The 14568-nt window shown below is 39.6% G+C and overlaps 1 protein-coding gene across 2 annotated transcripts in view; it reads left to right on the forward strand.

Moving 5' to 3' along the window:
• Positions 1–14568, forward strand: part of LOC126236182 (FERM, ARHGEF and pleckstrin domain-containing protein 1) — a 724813-nt gene that overhangs the window by 449480 nt on the left and 260765 nt on the right. For both annotated transcript variants that reach the window (XM_049945281.1, XM_049945282.1), the window contains exons 4-5: positions 4848–5070; positions 7494–7617. In XM_049945281.1, the coding sequence (XP_049801238.1) occupies positions 4848–5070; positions 7494–7617 (347 nt within the window). The remainder of the gene's footprint in view (positions 1–4847; positions 5071–7493; positions 7618–14568) is intronic.

Here is a 14568-nt window from a genome sequence, read left to right on the forward strand (position 1 = left end):
CAGCTGGACAAATACACATAATTTTTCAATAAGCTTGGAGTGAAACTAGTTTCTCCCATTGCTGGACAGTTTAATTCCAGAATAAAGACATAGTGCATGGTTGGATACTATGTTAATGAATATCGGCAATGGTGTCTAGAAGAGAGACGAACCATTCTTGGAAGAGACATCAAATTTGGTGAAAATCACTTTGATTTTAATAATGAAAATAGAATTTGTTGCAAAGAAGACATAAACGAATGTGCTGTCATTGATGAAGAACACATCAGTGATTAGAAAAATGACTCCGTAGCAAGCCATAATGAAGGAATGAAATCTGCAGAAGTATAAGAGAAAGGAAACATCCCATGTGGTTGCAAGACTATGCTGTATTAGTGCTGAATACACATTGACGATGCTCTGGAGACTAGGTGACATAGATAGCAAATTGGATAAAGGAGAATGGTTTCATGCTGCAGAAGAAGAGATGTGAGTAAGAAATGAAAAAAAAGGACCTGGAGAGTATGTAAACTTCTTAAAAACAAGAAGGATATTGTTACTAAGTGGGTTTTTAAAATGAAATGTGATGATATATGCAACATTAGTAGTTGTAAAGCTAGATTAGTTGCTCATGGTTGTCCTCAAAGAAAACGTTTTGATCATGATGAAAGATGTGATCCTGTAGCAAGGCCGACAACTCTGAGAACATTACTTGGTGCTATGAATAATGAAAAATTGATTGTAGATCAAATGGATGTAAAAGCTGCTTTTCTTCAAGGAAATTTAGATGGGGAAATTTAGGTAGAGGTATCAGCAGGATTTAAAGTAGAACCAGGTACTGTAAGTAAGTTAAACAAACAATTTATGGTTTAAAGCAGGCCTCAAGACCACGGAGTTAAATGTTTGATAGATTTGTTAAAGATCTAGACTTTGTTCAAAGCAGTGTGGTTGGGTATCTGTGTATTTGTAAGAACATAAACACAAAGGTTTCTATTTGAGTAAACAACTAACTGTCAAACTTGAATTTATACAACTGTCAGATAGTAAAAAACACATTATAATATGTGTGCAACAACAAATTATCGAACAACTTTCAAACATTGCTGAAAATAATATTACAAGCAACAGCTGCAGACAGCAATAATGGTTTTCTCAAAATTGATGTACGTCCATCTACTGCATCATGACGTGTACTAATGAAAACAGTAAAGCCGAAATAAGCTTATACACTAAAATAAAATATCACGCAACATACTGTTTTCCAATTTTGTGTGCAATTTTAATTTGAGCTGTACAACACAACACTGCAGACCGCATTCAGATAGAACATAAATGGATTGTGTGTGCAGAGCATAGAAATTTATCTTTTTGTGTTCTGTTTTTGTTTTATGCTGAGAAGTGATTTGTAAGTGAGTAGAGAGAACATCTACACTCTGCAAACCACCATGTGGTGCGTAGCAAGGGTATGTCCCTTGTCCCGGTTATTAGGATTTTTTTCCTATTCCATTTACAAATGTAGCAAGGGAAGAATGATTGTTTCGGTGCCTCTGTACCTGCTGTAGTTAATTCTGATCTTGTAGAGTCATCATTTAAAGGCAGTACTTGGAAAATTTATTAGTACACTTTCTTGGGAAAGTATAGATCTATCTTCAAGAGTATACCATTTCAGTTTCTTCTGTGTCTGTGTGACACTATCCCATGGGTCAAACAAGATTTTGACAATTTATGCTGTCTTCTTCTGTATACCTTCAATATCCTTTGTTAGTCCTATTTGGTGTGGGTCCCACACATTGGGTCAATATTCTAGAACCAGTCACATGAGTGATTTGTAAGCAATCTCCTTTGTTAGCTGATTGCACTTCCCTGATATTCTACCAATAAACCAAACTCTACCACCTGCTTTATCCACAACTGAGTGTACATGATCATTCCATTTCATATCCCGATAGAGTGTTACACCCATGTACTTATATGAGTTGACCAAGTCCAGCTGTGAGTCACTGATATCATAGTCATAGTTTTCAACATTTTTTCGTATTGTGAAGTGCACAATTTTACGTTTCTGAACGTTTAAAACAAGTTACCAGTCTTCGTACCACTTTGAAATCGTATGAAGACCTGAGTGCATATTTATGCAACTTCTTTCAGACAGTACTTCATTGTGGTTAATTGTGTCATTTGCAAAATGTCTGAAGCTGCTACTGATAATGTCCACAAGGCCATTAATATACAACATGAACAGCAATGGTCCCAACATACTTCCCTTTGTCACATTCGAAGTTGCTTCTACAGCTGATGATGACTCTACATCCAAGATAACAAGCTGTGTCTCCCCAACCAAAAAATTCTCAATCCAACCACAGATTTCACTTGATACCTCATACGATTGAACTTTTGACAATAAGTCTGTAGGTGTGGTACTGCGTCAAATGCTTTTTGGAAATAAGAAATACTGCATCTACCTGATTGTCTAGATCCAAAGCTTTCAGTATGTCGTGGGAAAAGTGTCAGTTGGGTTTCATATGATCGATGTTTTCAGAATTCATGCTTGGTGGCCTAGAGGAGGCCATTCTGTTTAATATACCCCATTATGGTTGGGCTCAGAATATGTTCTAAGATTCTACAACAAATCATTGTAAAGGATATTGGGCAGTAGTTTCGTGTATGACTTCTACTACCCTTATTTTACATGAGCATGACTTGTGCTTTCTTCTAACTGCTACACACAGTTTTTTGTTTGAGGGATCTACAGTAGACTATTGTTAGAATAGAAGATGGGCAAACTTAGCAACAAATTCTGTATAAACACCACTGATGTTAATACTTCATTCATCTTTTCAGTAGCATGAGGATTAAATTGGTGCAATTCTCCCTGGTTTTCCTTTGTAAAAGAACATTTGAAAATGGAGCTAAGAATTTCAGCTTTTGGTTTGCTACCCTGAATTTCAGTTCCCGTCTAATTCGCAAGTGACTGGACATTAATTTTGGTGCGTAACAGTCTGTATATATGACCAGAATTTCTTAGTATTTTGTGAAAGATCATTTAATAGTTATGTGCTATTGTAGACATTGAAGGTTTCAGACATTGCTCTCTTGACAGTCTAACATGTTTCATTCAGAATCTCTCTGTCTACAGTCCTGCACTTTGTTTTACAACTGTCTACATCTATGTCTACATTCATACTCCGCAAACCATGGCAGATTGCATGGCAGAGGGTACATCCTATTGTACCAGTTATTAGGGTTGAATGCCCCTGGGTATGCTGTAATTATTCTAATCTTGTACTCAAGATCCCTACGTGAGTGATACATAGGGGGTTGTAATATATTCCTAGAGTCATCATTTAAAGACACTTCTTCAAACTTTGTTAGTAGACTTTCTTGGGATAGCTAACATCTATCTTCCAGAGTCTGCCAGGTCAGTTTTTTCAGCATCAGTGTAACACTCTCCCAAGGATCAAACAATCCTTTTATGCAGTAGCCTCTGTTTCTTTAGAAGTTTCTTTACATTGACTTTGTACCATGGAGGATCCCTTCAGTCATGAACTGTTTTACTATGAACATATCTATCCCGTGTGGTCAACTATTCTTTGACAAACTTGAGCCGTAGTTCTCTACATGCTCCTGCCATGTGCTGAAAGTTTCAAGTTCTTCATTGAGGTATGACACTACTGATCTTATATGTAGTTTACTGAAGATATATATACATTTCTACTTGTTTTAATTGTCCTTTGCACTTTAGTAATCATTGTTATCACAACTGTGTCATGGTCTCTCATACCAGTTTTGATGTGGGCATCCTCAAAGAGGTGAGGTCTATTTGTTGCCATTAGATTCAGTATATTTCCATCATGAGTGGTGTTCCAAACTATCTGTTGTAGGTAGTTTTCAGAGATGGTGTTTAGTAATGTTCGCAGGACATCTTATCGTGTCCTCCACTATCAAAACTGTAATTTTCTCAATTGATTGTTGGATGATTAAATTCTCCACTGATGATTACAGTAACATTTGGGAACTTACGTACATGTGAACTGAGGTTTTCTCAAAGTTCCGGTACCAAAGTAGATCAGCAGTGAATCCACAGTCACATTGCGAAATTGACAGTTCTCTATTGAAAATAATAAATTTCTGTACCTTGTACATTGCTTTATGAGTGACAGCAGAATACAAAATGTGAGATTCAGAATTATTGACAGATTGTGAAGTTTCCACAAAGGATTACAACTTGTTTCTGTGGAAATCTCTGCACATGTCGAATGTAATTTCATCTGTTGATGCTTTCTTGTGAATGAAGATGAATGCTGTTTATAATATTCACGAAACATCTGCCTGTACTCACTTTTTCTACTTTCATAGCTCAGTCTAAGTAAATATTGAAGTCTGAATTTTTCTGACTTGATAAATAAATTTCTATCTAATGTGATTTATATTTTGAGCCCAGTTATAAATGTACTTGATTACAGTGAGCTTCCACTGTGAAGAACTTTCATTTAAAAATATGGCTATAGAATAGCACAAGTGTAAAAAATAAGTGAAGCACATGATGCTGTGGCTGAAAATATGCCTAGTATAGTTGCTATAACAAATGCCAGTAAGTGAAATTAAATTCGAGAAAGACAGAACATTTGGAGTCGTTGGTTCCTTAAATATCACTAGCAATTAAGAAAAACAGATTGTTTTGAAAGCAGACTGGTTCAGTGATTTAAATCACTTTTGCTGAGGATAACTTATGTGGCTATCTAAAGTTAGTATGGCAAAACCCAGCTTTTATACGCCTATGTAAAATATATCTTCAGCAGCTTTTTAATTGTTTATGTTGCTGGAGGCTATGTTCAGCTGAATGAGATCATCACAAATATTTGTTCCAGTATTGGCTTGATCTCGAGAAACCACTTTCGCGACAAGTGGGCCTCTCTCTTGTGGATCCATTGCTGCGTTTCTGCGTGAAGTTCTACACACCAGACCCCGCACAGCTGGAAGAAGAATTTACACGCTACTTGTATTGTCTCCAAATCAAACGAGATCTGGCTCAGGGACTGTTGCAGTGCAATGACAACACTGCTGCCTTGATGGCGTCGTATATAGTACAAGGTACAATTTTATATGAATATCAGCATTTTGTTTGTGGTAATGTTTAAGTTTGAATGTAATACTATTGTAGAAAAGCAAATGACTGCTTTCATAATTTACATAATAATATAAATGTGTTACTTTTGGTAATATGCAGTTGGAATTCATTATCGTATCTTTCACACTTTTGGGAGTAGCATTAGTGAATTATATTCTTGTTGTAACTTGTTTCCTTTTCACCTGTGAGTGGTATTATATAACTGCTTGCTTGTGTTTCACTCAGCAGTATTGTGTTTCCTGGGAAGTATTTCCTGATGATTTTATTACTTCATTAATTTAGCTTATAACCAACTATTGTATGGGCCTCTGATATTCTTTTCCATTCCAAATTTTCACTCATATGTATCATTGGGGGTGTTAAGGTATTTGTTTTTGCTTGGCACATTATTCACAGTGGTAAGAACAATTAATGCAATCACAGTATCATTAACTAGCAGTGTACATTGTAAGCAGTAGTAGTCACTGTTGAATACAGTTTTCATGTGATTAATGGTATACAAGGTCTGTTCAGAAAATTCCGGAACTTTGTCCACAAAATTTTTCTACACATACCTTTTACTTATTGTGCAATATCTCCTTTGAAATACTCTCCTCAACAAATGACAGACCACTTCCAACGTCATGTACACTTCCAGAAGCACTCTTGATACACCTCTTGCTGGATCACGTGAAGCACCACCTGTGAATTTTCTTTTATCTCATTTGTTGTTGCAAATCTTTGTCCTTTCAGAGGGGTTTTCAACTTTGGAAGTAAAAAAAGAAAGGTCCACATGGGCCAGGTCTGGAGAGTATTGAGGATCCAAAAGCTCTTCACAGATTGTGAGGTAAAGGTCTTTCTAGTCTTGACTCGTGGGCCGCGAGACGAACTTGGTGTCAACACGCATTCCAAGATGCTGTGTCAAGATCCAACTGAAATGTTATATTCTTCTGCAGTCTCTTGACACTTCTGACGTGAGCGTCATTGGCAGATGTCGAAGGGCGTCCTGAAAGAGGGTCATCTTTGACTCCCGCCCGGCCATTTTTAAACAATGTGAACCATTTGTAACACCGAGTGTGGTTTAAGCACTGATAACCATAAGCTTTCAGCATCATTTGGTGTGTCTCTGTAAAGATTTTCTAGAATTTAATGCAGACTTGTTGCTCCTCTAACTCTGCCATCTCAAAATTCGCAAACTGTACGACACAACATTCTATTCAATACAGCACTGAACAATATCTAACAGACATACAATGATGAAACTTCCTGCAGTAACACGTTAAACACAGCCATATGCAGCAATGCCAACAGCATTTTACTCCAACACACCTTTTGTGCGAAATTACAAATGTTCCAGAATTTTTTGAACAATTGTCATATGTACTACAATTCAGTGACAACACAGCAGGCAGCATGATGTGCAGGTAACTGCTAACTAAACGTCATTGCTCTGTTATGAAAAGTGTGTGTGTCAGGAACAGAGATTCATGTTAATTCCAGAGAAACACAGTTCCTTGGGTAAGATTTTTCTGCAGACAATAAAGCTTCAAGCTTTCTATTTTGTGAGAAAAGAGTCAGTATTTTACATACAGACAATAACATTTGAATAATTTAGCAGAACTTCCAGTAAAAAATTTATTTTCATTTGGGAAACATGATTAGTGTGGAAACTGGTAGAAAATATATAAATTTCTGTGTGACTTCACATTATTATAAAATTATTTCCCTTATTACACTGTGGTTTCCATAGTGCTTGGATGGTGTTCACTGACTATTGCTTTGTGCTTCCTTTCCTGAAAGTAGTTCCATAAAATTTAGGCACGTGAGTCATAGAAGCTTGCTCATTGCATACGTAAAATGTTGCAGGAATATTAGAGGGGTAATTTTCCTAAGCCCAATGGTGCAGTTGGTCCAACCATATGTGTTGTGAGTGATAATATATAAAAGAGACATACCAGACATTCACAGATTATACATGAAAGCAACAAAGAAGTTGCCATGTATTTTGCTTTACGTTGCACTTTTTTGGTATAAAACTTTTTTCTTCCTCGCACACATCCACATGAGCACGCAATCGCACGCCCATACGCGTGCGCGTGTGTGTGCGCGCGCACACACACACACACCCCTTGCCTATCATCATTTTTTAAAATTGTTTCCATCTTGGAATTTCTGAAATGCTAGTGTTATGGTAATTGGGCCTTCCTAAATGCACATTTATTTCATATGAAACAAGTTGTTAATGTACAAGATCATTGCATTTTGATAATTTGTACTTAATTTGAAGGATGAAGGGTGGCCACTTTTGGTACATAAAATTTATCTGTTTGTTATATTCATGTGCAGAAAATTGTAGCTTTGAGCATGTTTGGATGAAAGAATTATTTGTATTACCTACTCTTTACAGCTGAATGTGGTGACTATGTTGTTGAAGACTACCCAGATCACACATATCTTTCTACGTACAAGTTTGTGCCAAATCAGGATCCTGAGCTGGAAAGGAGAATTATGGAGAACCACAAAAAACATGCGTAAGCTATTTACTGCCAATATATATAGCCTCTTTAGATTTAATTGTCATTAAATGACCATAATGAGGCAGGAATTAACACTTTTATTACCATTAGACATCCAAAACAAAATGTTCAATGACAGGTAGAAATTGTAGGCCAACTGAAGCAGCTATCAGTACTTGACATTATTTTTAGTTTACATCTACTCAATCTCCCACTTCCAGCTCCACTCCTCCCAACACCTTAAAATTCTAGTCAACACAATCTGGAACCACAACACCCCAATTCAGTAGTTAACCTTTCCTCCAAACCTCTCTCCCAATCCGTAACCTCTGTCCTATCCAAAGGCCTCACCTTCAGCCCCACTCCCAGATTCAAGCAAACTGCCCTTGTCAAAGAGGGAGACATTCCACGTGGGAAAAATATATCTAAAAACACAGATGATGTGACTTACCGAACGAAAGTTCTGGCAGGTCGATAGACATACACACGAAATTCAAGCTTTCGCAACAAACTGTTGCCTCATCAGGAAAGAGGGAAGGAGAGGGAAAGACGAAAGGATGTGGGGGGTAAGGAGTCATTCCAGACAAATGTCTGCTTGTGTCTGTATATGTGCGGATGGATATGTGTGTGTGTCTGTGTGTGTGCGAGTGTATACCTGTCCTTTTTTCCCCCTAAGGTAAGTCTTTCCGCTCCCGGGATTGGAATGACTCCTTACCCTCTCCCTTAAAAACCCACATCCTTTCGTCTTTCCCTCTCCTTCCCTCTTTCCTGATATAGCGACAGTTTGTTGCGAAAGCTTGAATTTCGTGTGTATGTTTGTGTGTCTATCGACCTGCCAGCACTTTCGTTCGGTAAGTCATCATGTCTGCTTGTGTCTGTATATGTGTGTGTATGCGAGTGTATACCCATCCTTTTTTCCCCCTAAGGTAAGTCTTTCCGCTCCCGGGATTGGAATGACTCCTTACCCTCTCCCTTAAAACCCACATCCTTTCGTCTTTCCCTCTCCTTTCCTCTTTCCTGATGAGGCAACAGTTTGTTGCGAAAGCTTGAATTTTGTGTGTGTGTTTGTGTTTGTTTGTGTGTCTATCGACCTGCCAGCACTTTCGTTCGGTAAGTCACATTATCTTTGTTTTTAGATATATTTTTCCCACGTGGAATGTTTCCCTCGGTATATTTGAAACGGCAATACAAACTAAACGAGCAGCGATAGAAATACACCGTTTGTTGCAATATGCTTGGGACAACAGTACATTTTCAGGCAGACAAACTTTCGAAATTACAGTAGTTACAATTTTCAACAACAGATGGCGCTGCGGTCTGGGAAACTCTATAGTACGATATTTTCCACATATCCACCATGCGTAGCAATAATATGGCGTAGTCTCTGAATGAAATTACCCGAAACCTTTGACAACGTGTCTGGCGGAATGGCTTCACATGCAGATGAGATGTACTGCTTCAGCTGTTCAATTGTTTCTGGATTCTGGCGGTACACCTGGTCTTTCAAGTGTCCCCACAGAAAGAAGTCACAGGGGTTCATGTCTGGCGAATAGGGAGGCCAATCCACGCCGCCTCCTGTATGTTTCGGATAGCCCAAAGCAATCACACGATCATCGAAATATTCATTCAGAAAATTAAAGACGTCGGCCGTGCGATGTGGCCGGGCACCATCTTGCATAAACCACGAGGTGTTCGCAGTGTCGTCTAAGGCAGTTTGTACCGCCACAAATTCACGAAGAATGTCCAGATAGCGTGATGCAGTAATCGTTTCGGATCTGAAAAATGGGCCAATGATTCCTTTGGAAGAAATGGCGGCCCAGACCAGTACTTTTTGAGGATGCAGGGACGATGGGACTGCAACATGGGGCTTTTCGGTTCCCCATATGCGCCAGTTCTGTTTATTGACGAAGCCGTCCAGGTAAAAATAAGCTTTGTCAGTAAACCAAATGCTGCCCACATGCATATCGCCGTCATCAATCCTGTGCACTATATCGTTAGCGAATGTCTCTTGTGCAGCAATGGTAGCGGCGCTGAGGGGTTGCCGCGTTTGCATTTTGTATGGGTAGAGGTGTAAACTCTGGCGCATGAGACGATACGTGGACGTTGGCGTCATTTGGACCGCAGCTGCAACACGGCGAACGGAAACCCGAGGCTGCTGTTGGATCACCTGCTGCACTAGCTGCGCGTTGCCCTCTGTGGTTGCCGTACGCGGTCGCCCTACCTTTCCAGCACGTTCATCCGTCACGTTCCCAGTCCGTTGAAATATGTCAAACAGATCCTTTATTGTATCGCTTTTCGGTCCTTTGGTTACATTAAACCTCCGTTGAAAACTTCGTCTTGTTGCAACAACACTGTGTTCTAGGCAGTGGAATTCCAACACCAGAAAAATCCTCTGTTCTAAGGAATAAACCATGTTGTCCACAGCACACTTGCACGTTGTGAACAGCACACACTTACAGCAGAAAGACGACGTACAGAATGGCGCACCCACAGACTGCGTTGTCTTCTATATCTTTCACATCACTTGCAGCGCCATCTGTTGTTGAAAATTGTAACTACTGTAATTTCGAATGTTTGTCCGCCTGAAAATGTACTGTTGTCCCAAGCATATTGCAACAAACGGTGTATTTCTATCGCTGCTCGTTTAGTTTTTATTGCCGTTTCAAATATACTGGTCATTTTTGAAACACCCTGTATATATAGAGAGAGACACACACACACACACACACACACACACACACACACACACACACACACACACACACACACACACACACACACACAGGGTGTTACGAAAAGGTATGGCCAAACTTTCAGGAAACTTTCCTCACACACAAAGAAAGAAAATATGTTATGTGGACATGTGTCCGGAAACGCTTACTTTCCATGTTAGAGCTCATTTTATTACTTCTCTTCAAATCACATTAATCATGGAATGGGAACACACAGCAACAGAATGTACCAGCGTGACTTCAAAGACTTTGTTACAGGAAATGTTCAAAATGTCCTCCGCTAGCGAGGATACATGCATCCACCCTCCGTCGCATGGAATCCCTGATGCGCTGATGCAGCCCTGGAGAATGGCATATTGTATCACAGCCGTCCACAATACGAGCATGAAGAGTCTCTACATTTGGTACCGGGGTTGCGTAGACAAGAGCTTTTAAATGCCCCCATAAATGAAAGTCAAGAGGGTTGAGGTCAGGAGAGCGTGGAGGCCATGGAATTGGTCTGCCTCTACCAATCCATCGGTCACCGGATCTGTTGTTGAGAAGCGTACGAACACTTCGACTGAAATGTGCAGGAGCTCAATCGTGCATGAATCACATGTTGTGTCGTACTTGTGAAGGCACATGTTCTAGCAGCACAGGTAGAGTATCCCGTATGAAACCATTATAACGTGCTCCATTGAGCATAGGTGAACGAAACTAAAATGAGCTCTAACATGGAAATTAAGTGTTTCCAGACACATGTCCCCATAACATCTTTTCTTTATTTATGTGTGAGGAATGTTTCCTGAAAGTTTGGCCGTATCCTTTGTAACACACTTTATATATATTTTAACAGAGGTTAGTGCCATGCGTTGTGCCTGCAATGCTTTGAACTCAAAAATGTAAACTAATACTTGTGAAAACTAAAATACACAGAAAGAATAACCTGAGTGAACCAAAGGTCGAATCATGCATGGAACAGTGTACCATCATTAAATGATAATGACTGAGGAGAGATGACGTGTGGGTGAATCCAATCCCTTTCTCCCTATTGTAAATAGGAAGGTCAGTGTTACATCAAGCTCAGGTTGTGAAGAACCATCAAATGAAGTGGAAATATGATAGAAATTCCCCATATACATTATCTGTGTCAGAGAGCACAATGTCAAGATATGAGTTTGTTAGAATGTTTCTGAATGATAGCTCTCTGGAAAATGTGTTTGTTATGCCCTAATATTTCAGCACATACAGAGCATGCTGCTAAGACAATGACACCTGTGTGGAACCATTTGATACAAGAGAGTTGTACACAGTGGTGAATAGGTACTGAACCATGCAGTGTGACCTCGGTGTGGAATAACAGCTTGTCCAGTGGGCCATAACAGACTGTTTACAGTTTTGGTCTTACAGTGAAGCACTGTATTGGTATGGACCTATGTCAGCTGTTTGTTACTATATACTCTAAGTTAGACTAGCTGTCCAAATGACATTACTTCAGTTTTCATTGTCCAGATGGTACTAGAACCTATGAAAGCAATTAACATGCTAACAATATTGCGGGCATGCTGAATGGCAAAATGTTATGTTCTCATATACTGGATGGTTACAATTAAAATGCAGCGGCTCACGAAGATCCAACGTGGCCTGTAATGATCGTATGGAAGCAGAACTTGGGAGAATGCTAATGCATTAATGCGGAACCTATTTACACTAGAAATAAACTAGTTCCAATTTTGGCCACTGCTGCAAATCTGGTGCTGTACAGCATCTCGTTGACATCTGTGGTGCTCATATTGAACAAATTATGTAAGCCTTCTCCCTTGGTTGACCTCCTCTTCTGCCGTATCCTGTTCCTAATCTGTTACCTATGGAAACATTCCAATACGTCTTTCTTGCATTCACAGTGCCAGGTTTGCTCCTGGTGGCCAAAATTGGAACTAATTTTTTCCAACATATATCAGTTCCCCGTTAACGCATTAGAATATCTGCCCCATTTCACTGTTGTACGATAATTACATGCTGGACCTCTGCAAGTAGCAGCACTTAATTGTAACCACCCAGTACATTCCATTCAACCTGACCTGCAACAATGGCTACACAAGATATAGTCACTAGTGGACAAAGACCAAGTGTGATGGTTTATGGCATCACTAGATACTAAGAAACTCTATAACAGTTTTAAAAATAATAACTTGTGAATACTTTCAGATTAAAGCATAACTATCATGACAGTTAAGTAAAATTTCACAGATTCAGATTCATTTATTATAATGTGTCGCTTACGTGCAGTACTTGTTACTCCCATGGCTGTTGAACAGGAAATAGACCATCTCCTTCCTCTGTGGAGCCCTTCCTGCATCCAGTATGTGGTATCACTTCTCCTTACCACCGAAGGTGCATTGTGCAGTGTACTACAACCTAAAAATATATGTAGGATCACATATTACACTACTGATACTGTGTATTGAAGGCAGCCCGTAAAGCAGCTGGTACCTGAGGAGGTTAGAGTGTCGTAGGCACTGCTATTCTTCTTGAGAACTCAACATGCATGATTTCAGCAGGACAATGTAATAGCACATAATGAGAGAAATGTACAAGCATTCTTTAAAAAATTGCAGGTACAACTGCTTCCCTGACCTTCACTTATGGTGATACGATGCCCATTGAAATGTCTAGGATGTGCTCAGTTGGCAACCTGTTTATCATTGTGATTACAACAACCACCACTAATGTTTGTGGACTTGTATACAAAGAGTGTGGAGAGAGATTTCCCAGGAACATATTCATATAATTTGACATTGTACCATGACATGTAAAGGCTATGACTGCAGCCTATAGGGCAGGGCTTCACAACATACGTGCTCGCGGAGCAAGCTGTGAGCAGCAAGGCGCGAGCACGGAGCAGCGCGAGCACGCTACCCCCACTACCGGACCAGAGCGGAGAGTGGGAAAGTCACGTGGGGCACACAACAGCTGCCGCCAGTCAATGTAAATCCGCGGCCACCTGCAGGGATATCACTCACGAATTATTATTGCGAAAAATGAAAAAATAAAGGAGAATGTACACATGCCACATAATTTTATTAGCTTAGTGTATGCCTCTACATTCACATTAATTTATGAACTGTTACACTATAAAAGGTGTCACTGAAGTGTGGGATTCTCGGTTATCTTGTACTTTTTGCCCTTTACAATTGCATCTATGTTCGGAGTAATTGTTCTTGTGCATTTTAGGCGCAGCGTGCAGTTTAAATTTCGATCAGACAATGCGTTTCTCACGCGCGTCTTGTTACATTTCATTGCAGAGAACAGTTGTTCACAAACATACGTGGAACCGGACATTGATATTATTGTAGCCGCCAGTTTGTGCAAACGAGGAAATCTATCCCGAGGGAAGTGTCTGTAGAATTCCAAAATGTTTTTCTTGTTCTGAAATTTGTCTCTGTATTATCTATCACACTGCAGGTCAATAATTTCTTGCTGCAGCTCAGGACGAATCTCTTAAATATTCGCTGAATATGGAGAGAACAGATCAAAATCACTGTCTAGTGCTGTCAGATCTTGAAAGCACTGATCAACTAAACTATGTGAATAACGTTCACAGTCTTTGTGAACATCTTGCATGGATGATAATTTAGGAAAGTGAGCTAGTTTCCTGTTTCCAGCTGACTCACCCAAAGTGTCAATTTCATTTTAAAAGCTCGTATTCGATCTATGAAATGAGTAATTAGCAGATCTTTACCTTGTAGTGAAATGTTCAAAGCATTCAGATGGCTAGTTAAATCTGCTAAGAGCGCGAGATCACATTCAAACGTGCGCGCCCATTTCCGCTCCCTCCCCTCCCTCCCCTCCCTCCCCTCCCTCCCTACTCCGCGACCTTGCACCTGCTCGCGAGCACGTGCCTGAGCAGACGAGAGTACTCGCGCTCAAAACCGGCCAGTTGTTAAGCTCTGCTATAGGGTTTTCATAGATGCTCAAATCTCAGTTACAGATCATGTTCTAACTTGCCTGGCAAACCTGGAAAATTTGAAATTGTCAGGGAAATTAAATGTAATGGAAAATAATGGAAATAATGAGGAATTCTGAAACATTGGGGAACTGAGAAACAGACTGGAGTGTGTTGAATTGTTTATTAATGGAAAGAAATGTAGAGTCATTTTGTTGCAAATCATTCTGAGATAATACTGCAAAAACTGTCCATTGTGGAGTCCTCAAAGGAAAGGTGAAGACGTGCATTAAACATAATGTTTGTTGC

Source organism: Schistocerca nitens, chromosome 2 (genome assembly GCF_023898315.1).
Source record: "Schistocerca nitens isolate TAMUIC-IGC-003100 chromosome 2, iqSchNite1.1, whole genome shotgun sequence".
NCBI lineage: Eukaryota > Metazoa > Arthropoda > Insecta > Orthoptera > Acrididae > Schistocerca > Schistocerca nitens.